Source organism: Thunnus albacares, chromosome 23 (assembly GCF_914725855.1).
Source record: "Thunnus albacares chromosome 23, fThuAlb1.1, whole genome shotgun sequence".
Taxonomy (NCBI): Eukaryota; Metazoa; Chordata; class Actinopteri; order Scombriformes; family Scombridae; genus Thunnus; species Thunnus albacares.
In genome coordinates this window covers 20,743,691-20,771,424 of record NC_058128.1, presented here as the reverse complement: position 1 = coordinate 20,771,424, position 27,734 = coordinate 20,743,691, and the positions used below count along the sequence as shown (strand labels likewise).

Genomic DNA, 27,734 nt, shown 5'->3' with positions numbered 1-27,734 from the left:
GATTTACTCTGCTATTCTTTTTGATCCACAAACGGGTGCTGAGTTACCTAAATACCTGAAAGTCTGCTTTTAGGTATTGTGCTGTGGAATCAATATTACTTTTCTAATTCAGAGAGGCTCCAATGAGTGTATGCATGTGTGTGTGTGTGTGTGTACTTTGTTGGTTTGCCTGCTGTGTTGCAGCTTGCATCTACTGTGTGCAGGTGAGCCCTCTGCTCCTCTACTGCAGTGAATTGCTCAAACACACACACACACACGCACAAAAAAAAAACTAAATGCGCACACAAACCTCGGGCTGCTTCTCAGTGTTGCATGAAGTGTCCGTTCACGATGGAGACTCCAGGGCCAGATCTCCTCATGTCACTTTATAATGGGATTGTAATTGGATCTTTCTCCAAGGGGCCCTGGTGAGAGGAGGAGAGGAGAGGAACAGGGAGGACATGAGAAAGAGAAGAAGAAGAATTATTACAGGGAGAGAGAAACTCTGATAACGGTGATGCTTTGAGGTGAGCTGGATCTGCCTTCCATAAGGAGCTGCACCCTACTGAAAAAATGACTAACGCATACCAAGCTGGTCTTCAAAAGAGAGAGACAGGAATAAACTCAGGGCACAGAAGCTTCTGTGCATCAGCTATGAACACATTTTGTCAGTGTGACAGCATGTTTTCCTTTTTCTATTGAGGGTTAGTGTAAGATCATACGTATCTCACAGATTTCTAATTATTAGCCACAGAGTGGACATCTGATAAGGGGTCAGAGGTCAGAAACATGTAGCACCACCTCAACCTCACACAACTTTCAGTCTGTTTGCTCTGCTAAGACAAAACATGATCTCAATTATACCAGACTGCTCTTTACCCTGTGAGGTGATAGTACAGTATAATTGAGGTCAAATGTCGACTTCATTCAGAAAAATATTTTTTGAATATGAATATATTTGAGTTTTTCTGGAGGTCTTGCAGTTGGACAATGAGATTGACGTTAGCCTGTACTGAATCCTGTAATTGGCGGCAGGGTAAAACCTATGACTCATTCTCTTTTCAACAGTTTTGATGTCCGTGCATTCATTTTTCAGCTTATTCACTGGAGTTTTCAGTCCAAGGGTACCAGAACATTTTCACCAAGAGAACTGTAATGAATGAAAATGAGAATCAGTTGTCCCTGTGCTGTGTGCTATTGTGAGTCATTGATTTAATCTTTATTTAACAAAGTTTCTCTATATTGCCGAGATAGCTGCACCAACTATAACAATCACAGTATGTAAAACATTCTTAAACAGACCATATAGAATATATACAACAATAATGAATCATGTCTGTTTAACTCAGAAGAAGAGATTCCTTTTCTATTAAAAAGACTTTGATAAATCCAGTGTCAGTATCACCAAGTCAATATTCTAACTGGTGAACCAAGTGACTCTAAAAGACAGTTTAGACCAAAGATTCACAACAAGACGAAACCGTTTTAGAAAGTTGCAGGGAAAAGTTGCTACTTGTAAACTAGCTCATCTCAACTCAGCTCAAGCTGCCTGGTGGCGTCGCCTGCGACTCAGTTTGTCAAGTCGCCACTGGCTGGTTTTAGCGAGTGACCTGTTTCAACAGCCAGTCAGCTCATAGCGGAGTCAGCTGGTTAGCCGGTCAACAGTTACAAACTGTCAGCTAGTAGAAATGGCAGAATTTTGGACGGAGGAAAGAGAGGATCATCTCATCAGTTTGTTTGAGGAACAGCCGTGTCTGTATGACAAATTTGCAATAAACGTGCAATACAAATTCTCGACCCTCTTGTTTTTTTATGTTTTCACCATTTCATCAATGCTAGAACTGCAACTGCAGCAAGTAACTCACTATCACTATCCTTATTCATAGTTTAAGACGCTACAAAGTATCCAGCCACAAAAAAGCCTGAAAAGCCGGCAGTTAGAACAGAGGTACAGAGAGTTGTTGCTATGGAAATGATACACCCTGTCGTCTAGTCATGTTGGTGTAAACTGGCAGGTTTCAGAACGTTGCACACCGGCGCATTGCAAGTGGTTGCAAGTTTCAACTCATCTCCTCATGAATCTTTGATCTAAACTGGCCATAACAATGTGTATTGTCACACAGCATACACCAAAACAAGAAGATCAGTGCCAGTGTACAAGATCAGCTATGTACTATTAATGTTGTGATAGTCTGTTGAAATCATTTTTTGCAATGTGGCAAAAAAGAAACATATGGAGCTCTTCCTGCACAGTGTGCATTTCTTTTTGAAAGGAGCAGAAACCAAATGCCCTGAAGTCAACTATAAATTGATTTTTATAAATATATAGTTATCCAAGGAACCTGTTTTAGGGTTTCTGCTTGTTTTTAATACTGACCTGCTTCATATTCCTTCATATAAACACCTCAACTGTTTTTCTCCTGCTGGTGCTGAGCTGCGCCACAGGAATCGCTGGGGGCCTTTTCAAACCGCCAACCTACTACTGCTCCCATCTGCCCTCATTTACCCGAGTCACTGTAATCACAGTAGCTTGCTGTCAGTATGTTTGCTCGGAGCACTGAAATCAGTGTACACTGACAGAACACAGCTTCTCCCACTCATCTTACCATCATGCTGCATTGTCGCCTTGTTGTACGAGATCTGCTGGCTCATTCATTTCCACCGTGGAGACTGTTTTCTTCTGAAAGCACCTTAAAACTTGAAAGCAGTGTGACCACCATCTATTCTGTGTCTCTGCCACTTGTTAATTACCCATTCTTTGGTACCCGCCTGCAGATTTAGGCTAGCTTGACGAGCTAACAGAGAGGCTTAATTGGAGCAGACAAGCAGATACTTTGGTGTGCACCCACAGCTCACAGTTCTGAAATGTTGCCCACCCTTTGCTTATTAGCAGCACTCCTTCAGAATAGGCCTAATGCCTCAGTGAAACAAGTTTTTCATCTGTACAGGAGGCACTGAGAAGTGCATAAAACACTTGAAATGCTTTCATAGATGTATGCTTCAAGGTGCTGGAGGGCGGGCTAGGAAGACAGTGGACTGAAGTGGCAGCGTTTTTCCGACGTGCCTGACAGAAAAGGAGAGGAGATATGACAGAGTTTGCTTTCGCTGGCATGATTGTGTCCCAAACTAACTGACAGAGCGTACCGTGTCATGGCATGACATGTCTACGTTGGCCTGAAGGAAAAATGTCAATACTGCGTATTGACATTTTAATGTATCCCTTTTTTTTAATGTATCCCTTTTTTAGAGTAAAAGAACTGTATGCGGTGCAGCCTGTTTGGCTGACAGGCTCATTTATTGTATGGCTTCCAACTTGTCAGCATGGGGTTTAGGGATGTTCATCCATGTTGCTGTCATCGTGATTGGTAATCATTCTGTTTTCCTACTGAGACGTTCAGTGACATCTAATGAAAAACTGTATGTCAGATGTCCTCATCACTTGGAGGAGTGCTCTGTGGTTTTGTGTGTGTGTGTGTGTGTGTGTGTGGGTACAGGTCCAGACATCTTAGTAAATCATATAAAATGTGTGTCCCCAGGAGAGGACCCTGAGACAAGACGCATGAGGACGGTGAAGAACATCGCTGACCTGCGGCAGAACCTGGAAGAAACCATGTCCAGTTTACGGGGGACACAGATCAGCCACAGGTAGGCATACAGATGGTACTGCCCATCAGTTACTGGTAATGGCGAATGACTCTGATTTCTTTTGTACGGTTTAGTTTAAGTTAAGAAAAATTATTAAAAAAATGCAGAAAATGACTTTGTTGAACAGTGAGTATTGAAATGGGAGTGTGTGTGTGTGTGTGTAAAACCCATATACATATATTAAAAGGGACAACTGATTCTGGTCTTAGAGATACAACAGTATGGTCATTTCCCATCCATATCCCCAGTCCAAATTTTCCCAAACAGTCCTAGATTCAGTCTACCAACCCTCCAGTCATATAAACCTTGCTGTACTGTCAAGGCTGCAGCTACAGCACATGCAAAATTGAACAGCCCCTGTAATTCACTCCTAAAACATAGCCTGATGTCACTTTAAGTGTGAAGTCAGGGGTCTTACTGTACATGAGCTCCTCCAATCAAAGTACATTTTTAAAACAATTTTAGAATATAACTCAAATGACTTGTTTCAGGGTTGAAGTGAATTATTCTGCACAGTTTAACTTTAAGCTGCCATATTATTTAACTAAGACTAAAGTGTAATGTAACACCTCAAATAAGATCATTTATATCTCATCACTCAAACATAAGAATATAAAAATGTTCCCATCTGCTCCTGAGATGGTTGACTTAATTATTTCTACTTTCACTGGCATTAGATTAGTGTTAGTCCGCCCAGCCTGACCACTACTGCAACATTAGCTTAGTTTCAAAGCTTTAAAGATTCGACCCCCCACCTGGCTCTCTGCAGGTATCATCCAGTTTCAATCATACACTGTTTTCGAAATAAATCAAATGCAGAGAAAGCTGGCTTGGTTTGCCAGTGGTTATTTTAAGACACCCACACCTTCAGTGGCTCTAGCACCCAGCCAGGTTTGAGAGACTCATGATTCACATCTACAGTTCGCCTTTTTTTTTGCCTGAAGAAAATTAGAAGAGTTGATCGTATTTGGTTTGTTTGGGTTGATTATGCTCAATTACAAACATATGAGGGCTTCATATTAAGGTCACTGAAAGTCATAAACAAGTCAAGCTCTCACCAGCTATGTAATTAATTAATAGCTGGTTAACCTTAAACCTGCATTGATTCATTTTTTTGGCCACTTGGGGTCAGAACAACAAGCTATAAACACAGTGCTGACATGTTATTGCCTTATAAAGTTAATATGTGTCAGTAAACAGCGACTTAATTACACATCAAGCAGATGCAGACACATGATGAATGAAAGTCCAATCTTCACTCTCCTTCTAACTCTGTTTTGGTCTCCACCAACTTGTAAGAAACCTTTTTTGCTGTTAAATCCAGCTAGTAGCCAACTTTGTCTGTGCGCCATTTGATGCTCAGCAAGTTATGTACAGTGGGTTTTTGGAGCTTTTTTGGTCAAAATGGCTGCCTGCTGCATCTAGAAACAATGTTCATGAGAACAAAGCGATACGTTTCTGGCAATGAAACCAAAACAGTGAGTCAAAAGATGTGAAAACGCTACGAAGAGCTGAGGAGAACTGCAGAATTAGTGATAATTCTCTTTTATATCCATCGCTACAATCGACACATGATTGTAGGTAGATTCAGATACAGGTAGTTATTTGATCCATTGTTAATATAAAAATATTGGTCATAGCAGCTTTAAGGAACAATGTTGAAAACAAATATAAACAATTGAGGGCAGTACGTACTGTCACCTCTCTGCAGTAATGTCCCGAGTTTTTATTCAAGCCCTGGTCCTTCCTGTGTGGAGGTTTCATTTTCCTTGCAGGAACAACAGAGCAACCAGAGTTTTATCGTCTCATCTGAGAGCTGCAGTTTATACAGAGCCCCCCCCTCAACTGCTATTTTCACACTGACGTAATGCGTGGCGAGTCTGAAGCTTCAACTCCCGCAAAATGCGTCACAGCCAAAACAAAAGACACACACTGCGAAGACCCACACATGTCGCGACAAAACCACTGAAAATAACCAAAGAGAAGGAAAAAGGCTTCCTTTGTGATCACAGCTTCATGTCTTAGCACCAATTATCCAAGTCACTTTCCTTGTGCATCCGGTGTCCTTGGCAAATAAAAGCAGTTCTGATTTTGATACTGTATCTCAGGCTCACCCTACGCAGTTTATCACACCGATCCAACAGGGAGATATGTCACCAACTATTAATGACGTTCCCTCTATTTCCACGCCATCTTCTCCTCCACATTTCCTGGATTTAATTAAAAAAGCAGCGTCACCTTCCTCACCAGCTGGCACACATGTAATGACATTCAGGAGTTGATGGACAACCAGCACCTTAAAAGACTGTCCCATCTGTGAGCCATGGGCAACATTGAGAATCTAACAACACACAGTGAAGAGACTGCGGCTCAGGCGAAGACAAAATGATAACCATTGGTTTATGTCAGCTCTCCGGGCAACGGCTCCCCACTCGTCTCCGTGCTTCTCTCTCAGTCTATTATTTTGTGTGTTTTGCCCCATTTACAGAGGAAGATGGTGGCCAGGCTGCCGACAGCCATGACAGATGGCAGTCTGTCTGTATGTGTGTGTGTGCGCGCATGGGTGTGTTTGTTTTCTACTTTTTTTTTTTTTTTTCCTCAGAGGAGTCTCAGCCAGGCACAATCAATACAGTGGCATTGTCTTACCACCACATTTAATCCAATGGGACTCACAGGGTTGGGGTCTGAGGTATATTTGATTAGAACACAAGTCTCATTCACATTCATCAGACGCGCAAGGACAGTCAGCATGAAATACATGGAAAATGCATCGTCGTACCTCCACATTAGCATCATATACGGCGTGTCTGCATGTGTGTGTTTGTGTGTGTCGGAGCAGCGGAACAGCAAAGCAGTAAACACCGGTCTAAGATGGCAGCAGCCACTGTGAAATAGTGTATGGGCTACTACTACGCAGTTTTTAGCCATTAGGTTTAATGGAAAAAATGAAGTCAGTTCATGAGCGTTTGCCAGTGTGTGTGTATATTCTCTACATGTTAATATTCTGAATGTGACAACAGCCTTGGAGTGAGAATTCTGTCCATGACAAAAGCCTGGCCAGACCATCCTAATCTCTCTCCTGGATAAGAAATGGCTGTAATCACCATGAAGCTTTGAAGCACCTTTAGTAATTAATCACTGTTACGCTCGGCTGGACATGACTGTCATACTCATCACTCAGTCTTCCTCTCTTGCTCCCACTTTGGGATTCTCTCTCCATAAATGTTCATACTCCAGCCCTGACGCCCGGGTGTTCAGACGCACAGCAGGAAACATCAAAACGTAAAAGTTTCATCCACCAGCACTGCCACAGCCAACAGAATTTCTTCTTTATTACACATAACTACAGGAAACGTCTTCTTTTGATTAACACACTACTTGTCACGGATGAAATAAAACAATAGTCATTACGTCAGCATGTGCCTGTGAAAGTATTTGCCTCAAAATATCTGGCTCAGTGTACCATACAATGGATAAAAGTAGCAGAAGGCATTCATTTCAAGATGCTTGTTCATACAGTTACAATTGTAGTGAGCTATGTCTTAAAGGGAGAAAGTTAAATTTGAAGTGATGTAAGTATACATACATCACGTTGGTGCAAGGCTATTCAAAAAAATATCATCAATAAAAAAAAGGAGCGCCCGCACAGTTACTCCAAGCCACAAAATTTCTTCAAATAGACGCTTTGATCCAAGTCGATTCTTCGTCAAAGTTTTATTAAAAGAAAGTTATAAGCCAGCATTAAAGCATAGAATTGATCAGTAAGTTACGGTTGTTAAAGTTTATGTAAAGAGTGGTGTTTTACATTCATTATTTTGCAATTTTGAGTGGCTTTTGTTTCTTTGCCGTCTTTGCTGTGCTTTGTCCGTCTTATCCCCACATCCCCCCACAACTCCATCATCGTGTCACACACACACATAGCCATGTAGAGCTTTTTTCTTTTCATATGCTGGACAGGTGTGCTTATTCTTTTAAAACCGGTGGAGCAGAATACAGTAGCTTCATCAGCTGGCTAAAAAAAAAAAAAGGAATGTATTAAACATTTCCTCTCAGGGGTGGAGCAGTGGTACTGCAGCAAGATTTCAGTGAAATGTGGGCCTGCTGTTACATCTAGATGCCATTACTTGTCACATAACAAGTGTGAACAAAATGTGTATGGCATTGCCGCTGTATGCATTTTGGCAACTTCTGTTATGGCATACATTCAAGACAGATGTTTTACCCATCTGTCCTACAACTGCACTGAAAACTAGCTCAATCTGAGTGCACCCCCGAACACAAATGTTGTAACTACATTTAACCACATTACTGTGGGCTAAAAAACAAGTTTACTGGGTTGGTTTGATGGCAGCACACCTGTGATCATACAGTCTGCAGCCACATTAGATATACTAAGAGTAAAAAATATACTACTGACTGAAGTAGTATACTGAATATCTGCTCTTCTCACCATTAGTGTTCATCGTAATGTGTTGCAGCTCTCTGATCCATTTCCCTGCTCTAGACTTCACATCACGAAAATTCAGATAGAAAATGTGACCCAACCACAGAGAGGTGCAGCTTGCCTGGAAGTCAGACAGCTAATGTTACCTATAATTATTGACCCACTAGAAAAAGCTCTTCTACAAATATTTTGTGGGGTTGAGCTACAGTTTCAGAGATCCTGCAACCTTCTCCCTTTCTCATTGAACTGACCTTGCCGTTTTGATGCTGCAGCCATCATGGCAGCTCAGGTCACATCCACAGCATTCATCAGAGATCAAGATGTGTTTGGGGCCTCCACGGGACAATGAGGATTGATCAAAAAACACGTTTAATTTCCCCCTATTGTTTTTTTTGTTCAACCCAGTCAATGACATGTGCTATTGATTGGCATTTGAAAGGATAAGAAACAGCTCCATGTGTGAAGAAATGCTGTGATCTTCAAGGACAAACCTGGCAGAGCATCCAGGAAAGGGAAATCTCCCCTCCTCTTGTCTACCCGTCTGCTTGGGCCTGAGGGATCCCTGTCTAGTCCTTTGGGGATTCAGCAACGGCCAGATGACATTTGGTACATAATAGCCTCACCCGGTCGGGTTTGTTTAGTTTGTGTTTACACTTGGAGTATGGAGACAACGGGGGCCGGCTAAATTATTCATTGCTTTGGAATTGAGGAGATAGCCGTTGGTCCTATTTGAGTGCATGTCCAGGATTCAGAGGCAAGCACGCTTTTTCTTGTTAAATGTGCATTTTAGGCTTTTAGCTGACACACCAATACCAGGCTATTTGCTATGATTGCAACAGTACGATAAAAGTGAATTCCTGAACTACCCAAATTACAAATACTTAACATTAATGAGGAATCAAAGCCAGAGACAGTTTTCAATCCCTGACAGTGTTCTTGAGAGCAGTCCAACTGAGTAGAGAAATGACATGATTCAGCTGGAGGAAGGTAATACAAGGCTTTTCTTGGCAAAATGAGTTTTCAGTCTGTAATGGGAGATGGAAAGTGACTGGAGTGTGTGTGTGCATGTGTGTGAAAGATGGTTGTGTTATCAGTGGGGCGGGGCCCCTTTCTCAGGGTCCAGATTGAAGATCAGACCTGTGATGACAGTGAGCAATTGCTCTGAATTGCTCGCATCCTAAGAGGGTTTAACATCTGCCAGTACTAAAGCTAACCTCACTCCTACACACAGCATATACACGCAGATTCACACACACATGCACATCACATGGAAATGTTAGATGACATCATTTTCTGTCCTTAAAAGCCAGTGAGCAGTAACTGTGTACCCACTACACAAGAGTTGCTGAGTTACAAAGTGTATCAGTTTGATATCTAGTTCTGCAAGGAGGTTGGAATATCTTCAGTAGTGAAATACCCAGTGATGGCACCATCCTAATAATGTAACTTCAGTGTTTTTACATAAATATATCTCATGAAACTAGACCACTGACTACAACTGATAAATCATAGCTGGTTGAATAGGTAAAAATTTTCAATAAAAAAATGATAAGTTACAGATAGATTTACAACATGCCAAATATGCCAGTTTAAGTCTGTCCACTAATGTGGGCCAATAAGAATTTGCATACTTATTAGTTTCAAGCTGTTGTTGTAAGTACAAGGTTTGTGTTGATGTTGAGCCCAGCAAAAGAAAAACTGGAGTCTTTACATTTGAACTAATGCAACTCAATAGAATACAATCCTGTGTTAGAAATCACTCCCTAATGGCAGACAGTAAATATAGACCATTATATAGTATTTCGTATATAACTCTGCTAGCAATCCCACATTGCCCCAATGTCACATTTAATGGATGTTAGAATTACAGTTGTGCAACACCACACCTGTCAGTAATGATGCAAAATGATTCATAAGAGCCTGAAATATTGATTTACTGCTCACTATAGAGTTAAGTATTGAGTGTCTAGAACATGAGGAGTTGTAAGTGAGTGAACATGGGAGTCATTTCAGACACAGCCTTAGTTTTTCAGCTTATGTTGCAGAGCCAAATCAAGTTCATACCAGCTCCTTTAAAGGGATGATGGTGACTTGAGCAACACTAGTTCAGTCTGAAGAAAACCACCAGGTGCTCAGAGCATCTGAACCCCTTTAACTGGAAAACCAAAACTTAGAATATTCTTGCAATATATATTCATCTCAACAAAGGTGGTGGTGGTGATCTAATTTGGATCATTACTTTCTAGACAGCAAATAACTGCTTGAAAATTAAAAAGAAAACTCGACCCTGGCATAAAAACTAAAATAATTATTAATCCAAAAGTAGACTGGAGGCTTAAAATGTTTTGCTCCTGTTGTGGCCTTTGACTCACAATGACTGATTCCACTGTTTTCCTTCACAGGGTAGATTTGATCTCCACTTTAAATTTTCTTGCAAGCTTACAGAGAATCCCAATTGCTGCTATTGCGTGTATATTAGAAACTTGACTATATGACTCCAAATTGGATGGAACAGCTTTTATTTAAAAAAAAAAATGTGGCTAATACTAAACATGACATTTGTGGAGTGCCTTTGAGGAGATTCTGCACAATTACATTTTTACCAAGATCAGTGAATTAACCTCCATAAGAAAGAGATGTTTAACTGTTAAACTCTCAGCAGTAAGAGAAAGTTACAGTGTATTTATATCTAGCATTACTCAGCAATAAGCAGTTCCCTGCTGTCAGCATGGAATTCTTCTCCCACTGAGCTCTTGGCTAAACATAAAATAATCTCCTTGTATTAGGATTTATTTTGGATGTAGCTCAGTTTTATTCCAGACATTGAATAGCAGACAGAGAGTTGAATACTGTTGAAGTGATGAACAAAAAATTGTTTCAAAACACAACACAATGACGACAGTGATGGCCTCCACGTCTGTCCTTTTTTTCATCGTTTGATTTCTAGCCAGCTTTCTCTTCACCTCCAAGCTTTAGATGAACATATGTCCAAAAAGATTTAGTTGTCATGTCCCACTGGATTATCTCATGGCCAAACAACAGGATGCTTGTAGCACTTAAAACACCAAAACTTTTTAAAATGTTGAGGTTGAAGAACTGTTGGAAAAGTCATATACCGTGTGCTTATTTTATTTTATAATCTTACATACCCAGATGAAAGTGTCACCAAGTTCACAGAGGTTAAAAAATATCTGGATATTGACACCTTTGGAGGCATCTACTTGATCAATCACCTCTGAAATTAGCTCCAAGTTGGTTTTTGATTTCACATATCCTCAGTAACATTATGTTATTGGTTTAAAGTGTCTCTTTTTGTACTTGAATTTCATCCATTTTAAACTGAGGAAGCAAAGATCCTCCTTAAAACAAACGGGGTTTATGGGAAATGTGGTTTTAATTTTAAAAAACAACATACAGAGTACTGCTGGTTATAGTTAGAGACTTCTGGTCCTTGATAATAATTATTCAGTATCTGAAATGTCAGCAACAATATGTTGACATTAAAAATGCGATATATATATTTTTAAAAATTCTCTCTGTAGCCTATCATACATTTTAGAGTGTATTGATTTTGTGCCACTTGACATGTGAAAGATGAGGTGTGACCTATTGACAATAAAGTGGAAAAAAAAAGAGAATGTAATATAATAACTTAACATATATTGTATGTCTGCATGTGGTAGGTTAGGTTTTTAAAAAAATATCACGTCATCTTTCCTCTGTTTGCTGCTCAGCCATATTCTTCGATTCCACGCCCCTTTATCTCAACACCTACACACACACGCTGTACAGCCTCACTCGGTTTATCAGTCTCTCTCCTTTTTCCTCTCTGCTGCATGGAGATAAAGATAAGCTGATTTAGCAAGCTACATTGTGTACGAATGTTTAAATGATTTTGATTTCTATACTGTGGCAAATTGATTTCTGTTTATCCATATTCGGCTGTGATCTCTTGTCAGATAAGCAGTTGTTTCTTTTTTCTTTTTTTCATTTGGCATTGCGTGTGTCATTTCTCTTGTGTGTGTGTGTGTGTTGATCTCAGGAGAGGTGTTGATAGAGATGCGTTGTGAATATGGCTGGCATCGCTGCCCTTCTCATTTTGGCACTTGGCATCACAGGGGTGCAGTCTTCCCTGCCTTTTCTCACCAAGCACACACACACACACACTCACAAGGATGTTCTCACACCTCTCTCACTGCTATGTGTGAGACATTGCTTTAAGATGTCATTGCTTCTGTCACCTAATGAAGGCTCACACACAGAGGTAGGCATCCAAATAGGTATCTCATCCCACCTATCCAGCTGCTGTCCTCACCTCAACTGCATCTTCTGCTACAGTCATTTTTTCTGCTTAAAATTATAATCTTTTTAATCTAAATAGAATTCAGCAAAGGTAAAACAACACTGCAGCATTTGTGCAGCAAACATGTAAAGAATTCTTATATACAGTACATATACTGATAATGATACATTTTTATGTATGAGCGTACAAACATCATATCCTGATATTTTGAAAATCAAATATGACATACATGTAAAGCTTAATCCTGTTTCCACTGTTGGTTTTTGCTACATGTGTGAGTCCTGTTTCTATGGTAATAGATATAATACAACACACGTGTTTACACAGGGATATTTGTGGCTAGAATGTATGTATATTAGCAACTTATCCTTAAAAACACAAAGCAGAGCAGCTTGCCTGGTTTAATGTCAGGTTTCTTCTTTGCCTCACTATGTGAATGCAGTGCACTGTTTTTCCCAGCAGAGAGAGCTCAAGCTAGGTACCACTGCTGCCATGCTTGGCTTTACGTGTCCAGACGCATCATGTTGCAGGGCTTGGTGTGTGAGTGGCCATGAGTATGTTATATTTGTGTTCACAGTCTACAGATGTTGTCTTTATCTCACCTGCTGCATCTTTATTATGTCGTTGTCACAGTCAATTTGGGTTTTGATCCCTTTTGTTTCAAAAAATGTCCCTGCAAGGCATTCATTGAAAGATAAAAGTAGTGTGTTGCAGTTGACATATTCAAAGCCCTCTACAGCATTAAGGGAAAAATTGACAGCAGTAGCTGTTGCAGGGCTAATAGAGGATAGTCAGGATAGTGAGTCAGTTCTTTTTGTCTCCATCCATCAGGTTTCATTCCTTGTCTTGGCTGCTTTTGTTTACACTGCCTCTTTTTCTTTCTCTTTTATGTCTTCCACAAGATCTCTTTCTCTCTTTAGATGCATTTTCAACTAAAATGACAAAAAAATGACAAAAATGACACAAGTCAATTAAGATTCCTCAGTGTCTCTATAAAGCTTCCAAGCTTTTTAACAAAGGCTACAACTTGTGTGTCATTATGTAGGCTTTGTATAATTTCCCTGAGAGAATATTCTGTAGTAGAACGTGGTACTGAAGGACCAGTATGTAGAATTTAGTGGCATCTAACAGAGCAGACTTGGCAGAAATGGAATATAATATTCATAAGTATGTTTTAATTAGCGTATAATCACCTGAAAATAAGAATCATTGTGTTTTCATTACTTAGAATGAGCCCTTTAAATCTACATAGGGAGCAGGTCCTCTTCCACCGAGCCTGTCATGTTGCACCGCCGTGTTTCTACAGTAGCCCAGAACAGACAAACCAAACACTGGCTCTAGAGAGGGCCTTTCACGTTTTTTTCACAAGTTTAACAGCCACCATAGGTTCTCCTACACGCTTGAACGGTGAGGGTGAGGGTGAGGGGAGGTGTATTCATTTGGTTGCAATCTGCAACGTCACCACTAGATGCCACTAAATCCTACACACTGGTCCTTTAATGTGATATACTGTAATGTCCATTGTCCTTGTGTGACCATTGTTTTGCATTATTTCATAGTTTTTGTTCTTGTATAACTCCATAAAGAACAACAACACTTGCCAACTGTTTTTCAAAAATGCATTGACAACTTTGGGTTCTGCTGTTCAGGGGGGTTATTTACTCTGCTGATGCAAATGCACCTAATCCAGATTTTACTTTTTGTGACATTTCAAAAGTGTTTTGTAAAATTTACTTGATAGTTGGATGGAAACATAGATGTCTTCCTCCAATGTGATGTACTGTGATGGTCTGACATATGTTCTCATGTGAGACACTCGCTTCTCTCTTCCCCCTTTAAGTTAACACACTGGAAGAAACAGCACTTTAGGAAGGTCACACACTCACCAGCACACAAACACACACACACACAGACACACACACACACACACAAACACACACATACACAATGTTAGAAGAAGAAGCAGCATGTGATTTGAAGGAAGTGACACTCAACTGATGTAGACAGCTCTGTATGACTGATCTTTTCACCTGAATGATTTGCCCTTCGCACAAGAGTGCTCTTGATATGATAGCTACAATGTCTTGGACTGGTGGTTTCAGTCCATTTGAGGCACTTTTGCAAAGACCCTCTTTAGTGAGCCTTAAAGAATGTTGAGCAAATGTTTGACAAATACCAAGCTTAGTGAGTTTTTGCTGTATCATGTTGAAAGCCAGAATAAATTTCCATACATCTCTCTCTCTACTCCTCTGTCTCCACAGTACACTAGAGACAACCTTTGATACCACGGTAACCACTGAGGTCAACGGGCGGAGTCTCCCAGCCCTCACCGCACGCTCCTCCCCCATGGCCTGGCGTCTGGGCCAATCCCAAACCCCACGTCTCCAGGCAGGCGACGCCCCCTCAATGCCCAGCAGCTATGCTGCGCCCAGGGCGAGCACGACAGGCGCTGGCACCACCACAGGCCGCTACAGTGGGCACTCGGACCCCTCCAGGTTTGTGTACAGCGCCCCCCTGAGGCGAGGAGCAGCAGCAGGGGCGAGGGGGGCGGAGCAGGGGGAGAAGGGAGGAGGAGGGCTGGAAGGAGGGAAGCAGATGGAGGTGGCAGGGTACATGAGTGATGGGGACATCCTAGGAAAGAACGGCCGGATGGATGAGATCACCAGCGGGTATGACTAGCGCCAAGCATGTTAGCTTCTTCTAACACACTGACTAATTCTAATTTCCTGCTTTAAAGGCCCAATCAATAATGTTTTGACCATAATAAGAGTTTGACTTTTGAGCATTTTGTGTGTTTCTCAATTGATTGTACCTGAAAATATAGTCAGTTTTACCTCATGTTAACTGATTTAAACAGACATTTAACAACATTGTAGCAAACATGTAAGCTCATTGTGCACTGTAGAAATTAAATTATTAAAACATCAATCAATTTGGGAGTTATAGCAGGTTTCATACATATGTTTTTCAGTTTGGTGGTGGAGTCTCTTGTTGATATTTGAGTCAAATAGCCATGAACTCGAAATGAACCTACCAATTCACATATCATGTGAACCCTTTTTTTAAAATTAGATTTATATGACTGAAAACATTTTGCAAACAATTTGGTTTGGTTGAAGTTTGGGTAAGTATTTGCTCATGATACTGTTATTGTGCTATAATGTAATACAAGTCAATGTTTCTAGTTATGACTTAATAATCATAATCCTTGAGTGTCTTCGCCTTTTAATGCATTAAACACATAACTTATTGTATATTTATATTAAAACACGCTCATGTTCATGACATTTTGTGAGGTCAATATGCTTTGCTGTAGTATATACCAGCTTTAAGATACAGTAGATTCACTCTCTACATCATTCATACTACAATCTGCTTCGAAGGCCATTTCTTTTTTGTATGATTATGAATACAAGTGACACATTCAATGTCACTGTGCATAGTAGTCCAAAAATCACTGAAATTCACAGTTAGCTGTGTATTCATACAGTCACCAAGGCCTCACCAATCTCTCTGAGTGGATTAATATAAACAGCCTGCAGACATCCACCAAGGCTATCAAAGGTTTGTCATGCATTGAAAGGGAAGGCTCAAATAATACATTTCTGTGGGCACTCGATACACTGACAGATTGCTTGAATGAGAAAAAATAAGTCAGTGTCTTCCACAATACAGCACAGCAACATGTGTGTCTGGGCTTCCGACCTTCATTCACTCTATAGAAATAAACGCCTTGAGCAAGCGGGAGGTGTTTTAGAAAAGCAGTTCACATTCCACACATGCACCCACACGAACACACACTCCCACTCGGCATCCGTGCACTTAAGATTTCCCTAAAAGCATTCGGGGGCAGGGAAAACTGTGAGGGAAGTTAAGCGAGGAGTGATGGAGTAAAACACGCGTAGGATTAAAGACGTGTCTGATCAGAAAATGTAACAACACGTCAGGAGGGAAAGGTGATTAGCTGAATTATTAGCCTAATTAGCTCAACACTAATGATCCCTATGTCCTATCAGCCGTGTCTGATAGCTATCTGGCAGTAGCCTCGAATCCTAACCAATTATTCACTGCCACATGCACATCCACAGATTTACAGAGTGTGAACATTTACTTAATCGTGCATTCGAATATACAGTTGCATGTTCATAAATGTGCTCATACGTACTTCTGCTGCATCTCACAAATACACGTTGTAACCAAAGCTCATTAATAAGCCAATGCACTTTCTCTGCTTTATTTTCTACTTAACCTATGGCTGTTTATGAATTTTTAAAAAGTTCAAATTTTTGTGCCAACCCGAGGTGGGATGTCTGCTTCCTCTAATGATTTCTTCTCTCACAGATACCTTACAGACGGCGGCCTCCATCTGTATGCACGGAACACAGGCCGAGCCTCAGACGTGGCTTCTTCTCGAGAAATATCTCAGAGAGGAGGCAAAGAGATGCAGGGCGACATAGACAGGTAAGGATGGAGTCCGTCAGTCAAATGGTGCTGCTTGTTTTGCTGATGTGTGTTTGATTTGGACCGCACTCAGGGGACTATATCATGAAGCAAGTTCAGCTGGAAAACTGGTAACACAAAGCTAGTTATCAACTTGCCCACTTAACTCTGGGTTTCACTATCCTGCTCTGAGCATGTTCAAAAGAAAGTGCTCAGACAGTTAATTATAAGACACTGTCAGAACCATGAATGGAGTAGTTAATGTGATATAAGATGAAACAGTGATTCATCTTGCAAGGAAATCTGATTATTGCAGCAGCACAAAGGGATATTCAGTGAGGTGAAATGTAGTTGCAGGAGAAACACTAGAAATAATCTCCAAATATTAAAGTTAAAGCTAACACTATAAATAAGTATTGGATTTATTATTAAATATATTATCTTAAAGAGTATTTTTGCTTTTTAGCTAATGATATACAAACTGTTATATGTGATACACAAAAAAAGTTAAAAGTTATGTAAGTTTCTGCCGCCAAAGCAGAGAGAAGAAGAGAAAAAGTTTCTACCCGACCAAAATGTTGCATTTATAATTCACTGGGAGCTAATTACATTGTGTGGATTATTTTTCTAATAAAAGACAACAGAGAGTATAGTTTTTATTTTCAGTTATGTTATTCTGACCTGCAGTGATGAAATAAGAGTGTCAAAGTATCGACACTGTGAGGAATCCTGTTGGGCATGAAAGAAACTCTATATACTGCAAATGTAGTGTAGCTGTTATCACTATATTTTGCACAGTATTTAGTGTGGTAAAGTATTTCTTTACTGCTGTTTTTTGTTAGAAGTTCTATTTCAAATTCTGAGTTGGTATGGAAAGATTGGAACAGCAGCGTTATTCTATAGACCTATAAAAAATATCTGTTGCTCTATTGTTCCTATCGAGATCCTGTTGGAATGACGTCTCAATTTTTGCAGATATATCATTGGTCTGTAGTCGGGCTGTTGAGCAGGATAGTCGTGCAGCTTAGGTTACTGAGGTGATCTATCCTGGTTAAAAGTGAGCCAGCTTTGTGATACCAGAAAACCTGAGTTAAGCTCCAAAAAAGCTAGCTAACCCACTAATCTTGCCCCATGGTATAGGTCCTAGGTCTCATTGAAGTTGAGATCAATCCAAAGACACACTGGATAGATAGATGACATTTTACATTTCACTTATCATCATTGGCATTTGGCTGTGAGTTCAGCAGCATAAGCCTCCGTGGCTTTGCTCGTTGCCATTCACTTCCAGCTGCAGCCAGGTGGATGTTTGCAATGGCAAATCCACCAGATTGTGTTTTGCAGCCAGTGATGCGTGTGCGTGAGAAAAGTGAATCGCTATGGTGAGAATGGCAGAAAGGTTAAAAGCGTATCAACTTTGCCAAGCAGAAACTGCAGACACATCTTCTTAGAGCCAGATGAGTTGAGGTGATGTAACTGCCCGCTACCTACCTTACAACTTAGCATGCAAACAAGCAGAAGAAGCTTTAGCAATCAATGTAAACGAGTCGGTACATTTGCTACGGTAACACAGTAGAAGAATAATCAATCACTGTACATGTTTTTTGTGACGGACACTGCATGGTTTTGTGTTTATATTGTTACAAAAACCCACATTTATCCACTTGAAAATATTGTCTGCCTACCACCCTGTGAAAACTGCATATTGCATAGATTAGTGTATTATATTCATATTTGCTCTCTGGAAGTAGCTTTAAAGCACTGACATTACACAAAACCTCTTCTTATCTTAAGGTGAACAGGGGTCAGTACCAGAGACTTTATTTACATGGTATTAGGAGAAGAAATGGGATTTTTTTTACTTCAAGATACAAGCCGAGGGTATATGAAGATATGGCCAAGAGGAAATGATTCAGCGCTGAAAAAATGGCATGGGTTGAGAGCTTTCATTCAGCGACTGATAGGAAGCAAACTGCTTTGCACCAAACATGTCTGGCTTGCTTATCATGGATGTTTGTTTACCCAATAAAAGAATAATGAAACCAAAAACAAAAAGCAAGCCTCTAGCATAAAGTAAAAAATAAGTTCATGTCCTTCAGAGGTGATAGTCAGGGCACCCCCGTACTGCAGGGACATCCGAGACTAACCGAGGTGAAAAGGAGAGACGTGCTATCGATTTAAAGCTGTCAAGCTAAGATTGTGATGACATGCCTTCAGAGAGGTTGCTGGGAATCGACTGATGCTGTGACATTTCCCAGCGTCGCAACTTCGTCTTCTGCCAAGATTTTAATGAGTGGCAGTGTTTAGAGGAGTGGGAGGCTTGAAAAGCAATCAGATATGGCTCTCAAGACTCAGTTGGCTTTTGTTTTAGTGCTTTAAATGAGTAAAGTTATGTTAAAGACACTCTAAGCCAACCCGAAAGCAAGTAATTAAATTAAAGTAACAAAAAAACGGATATAAAGCAACATTATTTCAGCTAGATATTCAGATTGTTGTGTGGATGTCTGGGACTTAAGTGGGTTTAGGGATTCTATTCAAGGAGATGGAAATGTGCTAAATGTGCATGGTTGCATTAGTCGAATATAAACAGGGTGAAGTACTGCTGTGTCTGTGTCTTTGTGTTTGCTACATTTCTATAGATAAATCCAATTCTTTCACAGTCCAGATGATCCTGCTGTTTCTGGGGGTTACGTGCTCGGTCTCACAAGCGTCACAACCGCCAGTCAAGCTAGTCAGCCGAGGGCGAGTCTGATCATATCTCTGACCGGCCGAGCGTCAAAACATGCTAGACCTGACCGGAGGTTCAGAATAGGCGATTAACCTGCCCCCTGTCAGTCTCAAACTGATCTGCCTGTCAGATTTGACACTCAGGCAAAGACACTGATAGGATGAAAATATATATGAACCCTGTGAACTGTCTCTTCCATTTGCCAAGTCTCAGCATCACCCTACATATGTTTTATCTCTGCATTTGAATAATTTGCCTAAAGTATCTCTCACCTGGCCTTGACATAAATCCAGAAAATTGCAGCTTTTCTCAGCTAAAGTCTGTGTTAGTGCTTTGGGCCTCAGGGGTGATGAGGAAATATTGATGCCTTCTTCCCCTTAAGAAACCTGCAGGCAAGAGACTCCTGATAGGATCAGAATCTGAACTCTGTAACCTTGTTTTCCTTCCTTCCTTCTTCCCTTTTCCTTCACAAAACCATGGACACACCCACTAAAACTCACATAGCTTTAATGCCTCCCCCAGCCTCCCTCTGACATGTGATTGTCAGAAGCTGAGCTGTCACTTCCCGCTGACATATGACAAAGCTCAGGGGGGAAATTCATTTCCGAAGCAATTGCTCACCGGGCTTCACACCTTAGCCCGGCTTTACCTCCCTCTGTAGTACAGGATATACCTTCCAGGATTGGTTCCTTCTTCTACCCCAAAGCATTCTTCTTCTTTTCCTCATAACCCCCTGGCTTTAACTGAAATAAGTAGCGGATAAGGCTCAAGTTCAAACAATCTGTTCCCTGACTTTGAAGAACATTTCATCCCCACCAATGCACATACTGGCATTCTAGGAACAACAAATACAATCACCCATTTCTTTATAGTTACTGTAAACAAACCACAGTAGGAAACAATAAATTTTCACACATTTTCTATGCCTCAGTGACTGGCACGTAGTTTTTTTTTTTTTTTTTTTCTTGCACGGCTGCTCAATTCCTGCCTCATTTCGATTTCTTTATCCAGGAAACCTTTCTGCCTTTGGAAGATACAAGAAATAGAGCAGTAAGGAGTTGACTGAAGGGAAAATATCCCCAATCAATCTTTTACCAATCCCTAGAAAAGGAAAATAAACTTGTTGCATTCAGCTGAGGATTATCAGAGTTAGAGATTTTTATCCATCCTAGCAGTGTGGCTCCTGGGACGGCAGCGTTGGTCGATTGGTTGGTAAAGTACAGACTGAACTACTGACTTTGATGAACAGCAGGTTGACATTTGTGTTTTAGAGTGAAATATCTCAACAACTATTTGAGGGATTGCCATGAAATTTACAACAGATAGTCAGGGTCTCTAGAAGATACATTCTAAGTTTTGTGATCCTCTGACTTTTCCTCTAGTGCCACCAGCAGGTCGAAGGTTTCATATAGCTCAGTGTTTGTTTGATGGATCGCTGTGAGATTTTGTACAGACATTCATTGTTCCAAGACGATTCAGACAAGAAGATTCCTAATGACTTTGGTGATCCCCTGACTTTTCCTCTTTAGCGCCACCATGAGGTTGACATTCTTGGTTGTTACTGAAACATCTCAACCACTGATGGATGGATTGTTGTGAAATTTGTTGCAGACATTCTTTCATTCCCATCAGCCTCAGCCGCGCTTTGTGTTTAGAGCTAATTAGCAAATGTTTGCTTGCTGACACACTAAACCAACACGGTAAATGTGGTAAACATTACACCTGTTTAGCATCAATATACTTGCATTATTGTGAGCATGTTAGCATGCTAATGTGCTGGTGACTAAGAAATGGCTAAGACAAAATCTCTCCCTCTAAAACCTAAACCTAACTTTTACTGTTGATGTTCTTAAACTATTTTCCTTAATTAAACTTGAGATTTAAGGTTATCTCTGTGGATGAAGAAGTTAGTGTTTGTGTTACACATACAATGCTTGATTGTACTGTATAACATAAGTATTGGTATTGACTTCCTCAACTGTGCTGAACAGGAACATCTGCAATTGCTATCACTGTAGATACATACTTTACAACACCCTCTTAGTAGTTGTGTTTTTCAGACAACAAATCTACTTTTCTATTTTGGCTCTGGTACCTACAGTAAGTGTGAAATTATGAAGGCAGAGCAGGGGATTCAAGCTGTTTTTTAGTGATATCTGACTATGAAATGTAGTTTGAAACAAAACGTTTGTTCACCAAGTACAGCTGTATAATCATTGTTGTTTTATCAGTAAAGAGAATATTACTGAGTGTTAAAATGTTTTCACTCCTATCTCCCCTCTCTACCCCTCTTTCACTTGGATTTTCTCTCAGTTATGAACAATAAATGGGAAGATACACACATGCAGACACTTTCTTATGCTTTACCTCAATCAAGCATTACGCAAATACACAGCACTTACTTCCCAGTTCTCCCGGTACACTGGCAGTAGTAGAGAGAGTTCCTGGGAGGCAGAAAGAGGGAGTCAGTCTGTGTACATAAACTGTTCTCCCATGAGGCTCATTATGCTTCATGGTTTTCTCCGTCCATAACGACTCCTCTAGCTGCTTCCCATGGCAGCTTTATCCCAAACCAACAGAGCCCCTGAGGAAATTCATTTAATGACTCATCAGATCGAGACTCATGGCCAGCAGGTGACTAAGACCATCTGGAGCGAGAACAGTGTGGGCTTATGTCTGCTGCAGTAAACCGCATATGTGTGCTTGATGTGACTATAGGTGGTGTTAGATGTTGCGCACATTTGCTGGTGAAATCAGATACGTGGGTGACTCAGGTTTACATAGTGTCTTTGTGACACACCACCAGTGTGCACAAAACCAAAAGTGATTTGTGACAAGATACAAAAGTACTGAGCATCAAAATGATTTTTTTGTTTGTGCTAAGAATAGAATTTCCTGGAACTGACCATCTACTCCGGAGCAGCTGAACACCAAGAGCTCAGATTCCTCTTCTCATCAGTTCATTTGAAAACAATAGTGAATTCAGCCTTGGGTAAAAGCCCCGCTCTAAAAATACTCTTCTGTCATGCAACATAGATGAGCGCATGCTCGTGGCTCCACTGTCAAGAAAAGATGCCCAAGGAAAGTGTTTTGACACCAACAGGCTCCCCGTTCTCAGCAGAGTGATGAATAAGTAAAAGGGCCTCGCTTTTAGCATCCCGGTGCCTTGTGTGTGTGGTACTGTCTCTCTCTCTCTCTCTCTCTCTCTCTATCGCCCTCTTGTTTGAAGGCTGGACCATGGCAGCTGGCTCTGCATTTTTTTTCTCTTTCTGCTGCTTGAAAAGTAAGCTTCGGGGGATTGGAGACATGTTTGTGTGTGTGAATGTGTGTTGTGTTGTCCATGCTTGACAAAAAGAGAGCTTTTTTGTGCGCTTGTCCTGTATTATATTTAAAGTGTGTGTGTGTGTGTGCAGACTTCTGCGTATGTATGTGTGTTGCTGAGCAGCAGGATCACGGCTGTCACTCTGCAGAGCTGTGACAGTCGTGGGGAGGCTGCATGGCTCATCAGTGCTGCCGTAAGCAGCGAGAAGATTTGGAGGAGAAGGTTTTTGCCATCAATGACAACGCCGGTCGTTATATAAGTTCCTGTGTAGTTCCTCTCTGCCGGAGGCGCCACTTAGGAGGAAAATATCCTCTTTCACATCACACCTGAAACTGCAGTGCTTCAACATTTCTTCTTTCTAGTTTTCTGAATTTTTCTGGCACTTGTCAGTCTCTTTCTGTTTCTCAGACGTTTGTCTTTTTTCAGCCTTTCCACCTTAATGAAAAGCACACAGGCACACAGACTAAACTTAGCAAACTGTGATGATAATTGGAAGAAGTTTTATTGCCGATCTGAGTACCCAGCTGTGTCTGGTTCTTGTGTGTGTGTGTGTTCATGCAAATATGTGTCCTCACTTGTGCAGGTTCTTGCATAGTGTATATTTTCTCAAAAACAGGAAAACTGTGGCCCACACAAACACACTTATTAACCATCTATTCATTCAGAGAAGCTCAAGGAAAAGTTTCCATTATTTGGAAGCCGAGTTTTCCCCTCATTTCTTATTCTCTTGCATTGATTTAACTGTGTCTTCCATTCTGGATGCTGCACTCTCTATTTATCATTCATCTGAATATTTGTCATAATTTCCTCCAGGGGAAGCTTGGTATTCTCATTAATAACCATACTCACTGAATTAATGAGTGAAGTCAAGTAGTTACAGAACGGACATCCTGCCCTACTTCATTTTACTGAATGTGAGATTTTGAGTCCAAAAAAACCTCAATTTCCACTGTCAACCAAAACTTGGCATACTGCATAGATATCAGGATGTCTAGTATATTGGTCTTTTTAATAGCTGTATATTTACATCACTCTTAGTGGATAAGGTCTGACTTTCTGTGTTGACTGAGTGCAGTAAGTGTATTCTGTTACAGTCCCTTTTCCTGCACTGAGCCTGCCTGAAGCAGCTCTCAGCATGATATTTTGGCCATATGCCTCTGTGACTGTGAAGCACAGCTCTTTCAGTCAGGGACAGGTTATTCATCCGCTCAGACTGAGAGGTGAAAGACAGCATTGCCATCAGTGTCTCTGTGGAAGATTGTTACCACTTTAATTTTGAGACATTAGCACAAATACTGCAAACAATGACACTACTTTACTTTATTTTACAATGTAAGCCATGAGGGAAGGATGTAATAACACAAGGAATAACAAGTAAAGAACTACTTTATGTTCCAATGTAGTATGTAGAACTTTTAAATTTCACAATATAAATCCAATTTAATACCATTGTTGCACCAAAGCTACACATAGCATTTACAAGATTCACAAGACAGTACATCTGATATAGTTCTATACCCTCTATATTTTGTTGTGAGTGGAGACTGTCCCCCTACAAAAAAACAACAGCATCAGTCATTTCAGCGAATGCCCCAAAACAACATGTGTTTACATTCAAATGGCAAATCCCCCTAGCAGCCTTAAGAATTACAAATTGGTTTCTTCTGAGCAACATGTCTTTTATGTAACATGTCCTCATTGACTTTCATGCAGTTGAAAATGCAGTTTTTTGTTACACTAACAAAGATTTTCCACTTCATATATGAAACTTAATTTTAAAAATATAGAAACCCTATAGAAGAGAACACCATTAAAAACCACTTTGTGAATTATGAAGAACCAGCAGCAGCCACTGCTATGAATAATAATTCACAAGTTATTAAAATATAGAAGAGATTCAACTTGATTAAAGACATTCATGTGCAGACAGGGTCATCCTCTGGCAAGGTATGACCACATAAAACAGAAACACACACGCTGATGGCAGCAGACACACACTGGAGATGCCCTCAACTCTCATAGGTGATTTATCCACCTGGACTCATCATGTTGGACTCAGGGGTGAGGCTGAAGGGATAGTGCTGGGTGAGGTCAGACCTGCCTGTCTGTCTCTCTGATTGATGACAAGTCCCATATGGTCAAGCTCTAGATCAGCTCACACGGGTCATCTCAGTGTCCATACCTGCCCTCTTTTCTTTGTATGGGAGTTAACTTTCTATAGCCAACTGTTAGCATATTAAATATCAGTTCCAACTTTTTTTTCCAGCTTTTTAAAGAATAGTGGAAATATCACATTAATAAGAAATCTCTCAGAAGCTAACTTCTCCATGATAGAAATGTGACACAAATTTTAGGCATCAAAATCTTTGAAAAATATACATTGTCCCCTCCGTTTATGCGAATTTCCCATTCAAAGGTCTCAGGTCTGACTGCACGTGATGTATGGGAAACAGTGATGCATTAATGATGAGTCACCTTAAAGTGACATATAGATGACATAAGATGCTAATAAGATATTTATCATCCCTCCCCAGTGCATAATGCATGTGCTAAAGAGGTTATACGTGAAGAATGTGACACCCCATGTGAATTAATGTGTATTGTCCAGACCATATAGTAGTCAGATTTATTCTCGGTAATATATTTTTCTAAAGGGAAACAGAGATGGCATGTTGGTGACTCACACTAGTATGGCATTCAAAGACATTCTACCTGGCATTATGAGTATAAGGATTATATTTGGGTCTCCTTATAAGGTTTATAATCCAAATGTAAATGCACTCAAGATGAACTGTTCTCCATAAATAAAACATGAAATAGCTAAATGTCCGTGTTGTACCACAAAGCTACATTACAAGTAACGTGATGTAAGAGAACAGGAAGGTGACCTATGGATATTAACTGTGCAGTGATGTAGTGCTGTATTAGAAAGAGAGTGATTCCCTCCATTAGCAGCAATGATTCCAATATATCTCCAGTCTTAAAGCTCCGGTGATTTAAAACTTTTAATCGAATAAGTTTGTCTAGTTAAAAGGCCGAGTGTTTACAGAGGAGAAAGATTTGATTGTTGATGCAGAGCTTGTGCCCTTGAGAGTTTACTATGATCAGGGATTCATTTAAAAGATTGAATTGTCTGCTTGTTTTTATTAAAGTTCAGAATCACTGCAGGGAGAATCGTCTTCTTTGTTATTCAGTTGGCAGCAGATTGTGATAAAAAGAAAAAACAACCTTGGAATCAAAGCATCACATTTAGCTCTTATCATTTTAAGGGCATCTAGTGCCTGCATTGGGTAAGAGAGTGGGTTGTTAGTAGTCTTCCTGTCATTTAAGGCTTATAGTGCAGCTCGTTATCATTCTGTTTAGAAATATGAAATAAAAAAGATTTGTTTGTAGTACTCCTGATGGACTGAGACACCGGAGTAGTCATATGGTTCTGATGTAGGATAGATTTTTAGGATAAATGAACCAAAGGGCTCCTGCTACAGCCTCATCAATTCATTTGGGTGAAGATTTCTGAGGATATGACTCCATTCATCATCTGACAGGCCTAATGAGTTTGTGAAGATAATAATCGACAAAGCTCCTATCGTTACTAATTCACTTAACTGCCATGGAGCCCAACTCTGTTGTGGATTATGAAAATGTAATCTTGTTAAATGACGAGTGTTGTGGTATAATTACAGCATTTTATGAAGCTATAAGGAACTTATCAATGTTTATGTTCCTCTTTTTGATCAGTAATGACCCAAACAAAACATTAATATAATCCAGGACTTTGCAATGTCTGTACAGTGCAGTGTTTCTAAAAGCATTGACAGTATTTGTTGCTCCATAAAGACATTTGTTAATACGATTTAGCTTCATTTGAGTCTTTATTGTACTAGACAACTCTCTGATTTAGCTGTAAAGTTTCTAGTGTCAGGACAGACATACAGTAGTCAATTGTAGCAAACCTGTTAAGTCAGTCTCCCATAGAGATACAGTCGGATGTTGGTTGCTCATCATCGACTCTGGACACACGCCAAGATCACTGGTGGTCGGATTCAAACCTTGGCTGAGGGGCTTTGGAGATCTGCCACTGTGCTGCCACTGTCCATCAAGTAGTAATGCCATAATCCTAGAAAGATAAAGGATTTAGGTCTCTCCTGTGCCAGAGCAGTAGATGATGCAAGGTTTGGTGGTGAACAGTTTGCCAAGTCATCTGCCGCACAAAGCAAAGGCAAATGGCCAAGTGACCCACTGACGCCCGCTAACTCACCCGTCCCCTCCAACTCCCCACCCCCATGCCAGGGTTGATCACATGCTGATCACATTTTCCCTGACCCCAAGATGACGTGTTCAAATGGCTTGTTTTGTCCGACCATCAGTCCAAAACCCAAAGATATTCAATTTACTATCACACAAGAGTAAGAATATTAACAAATATACACATTTTAGACATTGAAAACACTGAATTTTTGGCATTTAGCTTTATAAATGACTTAAACTATTAATAAAAATTCTTACAGACTCTTCTTTAGATCTTTCAACTAATCGATTGTTCAACGAATCTTTCAAGCTTATGTCCTATTCATGTTTTCTGGTATTTGGACTTTATAGATAAGACTTCATTGTAGTGTTTGTTCCTTACTTCTGAAGAAAATAAAGAAATCCTGATCAACCCCCTCTTAGTACAAGGTATTTGTCTTGAGGTTGAGAATATGGTTTAGTCAGTGTACCTCCTTCCAGGCCAGAGGAGGAGGAGGGAGGTTGGTGGTTGGGCTGGCGGTGGGCTGCGAGCACTTATGTGGGCTGTTTGTTTGCACATTTGCCAGCACTTTGCCATAGACTTGAACAAACCCCTGCCGGCTTGTATTAGCCTGCTGGAAACCCCTTC

The 27,734-nt window shown here is 40.4% G+C and overlaps 1 protein-coding gene across 13 annotated transcripts in view; it reads left to right on the top strand.

Annotated features, from left to right (window-relative positions):
• The window catches only part of nav3 (neuron navigator 3), a 420,345-nt gene that overhangs the window by 344,979 nt on the left and 47,632 nt on the right, over nucleotides 1-27,734 (top strand). For 12 of the 13 annotated variants that reach the window (XM_044342743.1, XM_044342742.1, XM_044342741.1 and 9 more), the window contains 3 exons: nucleotides 3,516-3,624; nucleotides 14,633-15,040; nucleotides 16,713-16,832. In XM_044342743.1, coding sequence (XP_044198678.1) covers nucleotides 3,516-3,624; nucleotides 14,633-15,040; nucleotides 16,713-16,832 — 637 coding nt within the window. The remainder of the gene's footprint in view (nucleotides 1-3,515; nucleotides 3,625-14,632; nucleotides 15,041-16,712; nucleotides 16,833-27,734) is intronic. The other variant, XM_044342739.1, reaches the window with a different exon arrangement.